The following is a 1,684-nucleotide window of genomic DNA, read 5'->3' as shown; positions in this document are numbered from 1 at the left end:
ACACACACACAGACACACAAACTTCCTGCTGCAGAACTTTCTCCACATGATTCCTGCTGGGCTCTCTGGACCAATAGGAAGCCGCTCTGGGGGGCCTCGAGGAGGATCCGCTCCTCCTATTGGCTGAGAGGGCGGCAGTGGGCGGGGCCAGGGTGGTGTTCTGACCAAAACAAGCCGAGTTCGTGCAACAACACGAGTCTGAGCGACGGACGGACAGACGGACGGGCTGAAGGGAGACGAGCTGCGGCTGCACGCAGAAAAACTCGCAAACATTCGGCTGTGACGCACAAAGAGCCGCAGTTCGGAGGCGCGCTGTCGGTTCGTGGCCTCGGAACCAGAATCAGCCGTTGGTTTTGTCGCCCAGATGGACGTTTAAAGCGTGTTCAGGTGAGAAACACCTGGAGGAGGAGCTGCTGCAGCCACAGGCTCACCTGCTCAGGTGAGTCCGGTCAGGGTCGGTCCGGTCAGGGTGGGTCAGTGCAGCACAAAGTTCTGAAGATCAGAGAAAAGCTGCTACGAACTCATCTGTGGTTCTCTTTCAGATCAATCGATCAGCTGATTGATCTGAATGTGGGTTCAGAGGAAAGAAACGCTCATGTTAAAGTCACAGAACTGATTTTATCACCTGGTGCTCAGACTGAGCAGCTGATCAGTTCAGTCCATGTTTGCTCCAGAGCTGATCCTGATCTTCTGCAGTTTGAAGGATTCACAAACTTTTGGGACCAAAACAATCAAACGTGTGTCTGCAGCAGACTGGTTGTTCAGGATCAAAACCTGCAGTCATCAAAGAACCAGTAACTGATCAGTGTTTGGACTCAGAGTTCAGAACCTCACTGATATGTTCCAGGTTAATAAACAGAACTTTTTGACATCGATTCTTCGAGCTGATTGGCTGTTAGAGGTGACTGCGACCAATCAGGTGAATCCATCAGTTTTAAAATAAGTGCTGGGTCCAATAAGGAGTCAGAACCACAGAACCAGTGCCGACTGTGATCCTGTTCACTCTCATTGATCAGCTGTTTGATCAGATGTTCATATGCAAACATTAAATCATCCATCCATGTCCTCAGAACAACTTAAATCATGTAAATAACATATAAATAATAATAATGTCATGATGTGAGAACAGATGCAGAAAATATGAGAAAAGTAATCAGAAGTTTGACACATGACTCTGTTGTGTGTCTGTGAAACCCTGCTGTGTGTCTGTGTGACTCTATGTGACTGTTTAACCCTGTTGTGTGTCTGTGTGACCCTGTTGTGTGTTTGCATAACCCCATTGTGTGTCTGTTTAACTCTGTTGTGTTTTTGTTTAACTCTGTTGTGTGTCTGTGTGACCCTGTTGTGTTTTTGTTTAACTCTGTTGTGTGTCTGTGTGACCCTGTTGTGTCTCTGTGTAACCCTGTTGTGTGTCTGTTTAACTCTGTTGTGTTTTTGTTTAACCCTGTTGTGTGTTTGCATAACCCTGTTGTGTGTCTGTGTAACTCAGAGGCTGATGATGGACCGTACACCTGAGAAGAAGATGACCACCTACCTGCCGGGCAGCCCCACCTCAGAGACCCAGAAGCTGGCTCCGCCCACCGGACCAGGTAGGCTCACCTGATGCCGCTGACATCACTTCCTGTTCCTGTTCTGATGCTTCCTGAACTCGTCATCATCAATCAGGAACATGAACCGAATATAA

General features: G+C 48.1%; 1 protein-coding gene across 1 annotated transcript in view; it reads left to right on the top strand.

The window, feature by feature from the left end:
• Positions 1-1,495: 1,495 nt before the first annotated feature.
• Positions 1,496-1,684, top strand: part of slc2a12 (solute carrier family 2 member 12) — a 9,422-nt gene continuing 9,233 nt past the window's right edge. Inside the window, exon 1 of the mRNA XM_008303452.1 lies at positions 1,496-1,589. Coding sequence (XP_008301674.1) covers positions 1,496-1,589 — 94 coding nt within the window. The remainder of the gene's footprint in view (positions 1,590-1,684) is intronic.

This window comes from Stegastes partitus, unplaced genomic scaffold (genome assembly GCF_000690725.1).
Source record: "Stegastes partitus isolate 25-593 unplaced genomic scaffold, Stegastes_partitus-1.0.2 Scaffold2009, whole genome shotgun sequence".
Lineage (NCBI taxonomy): Eukaryota > Metazoa > Chordata > Actinopteri > Pomacentridae > Stegastes > Stegastes partitus.
This window is presented reverse-complemented; position numbering and strand designations above follow the sequence as displayed.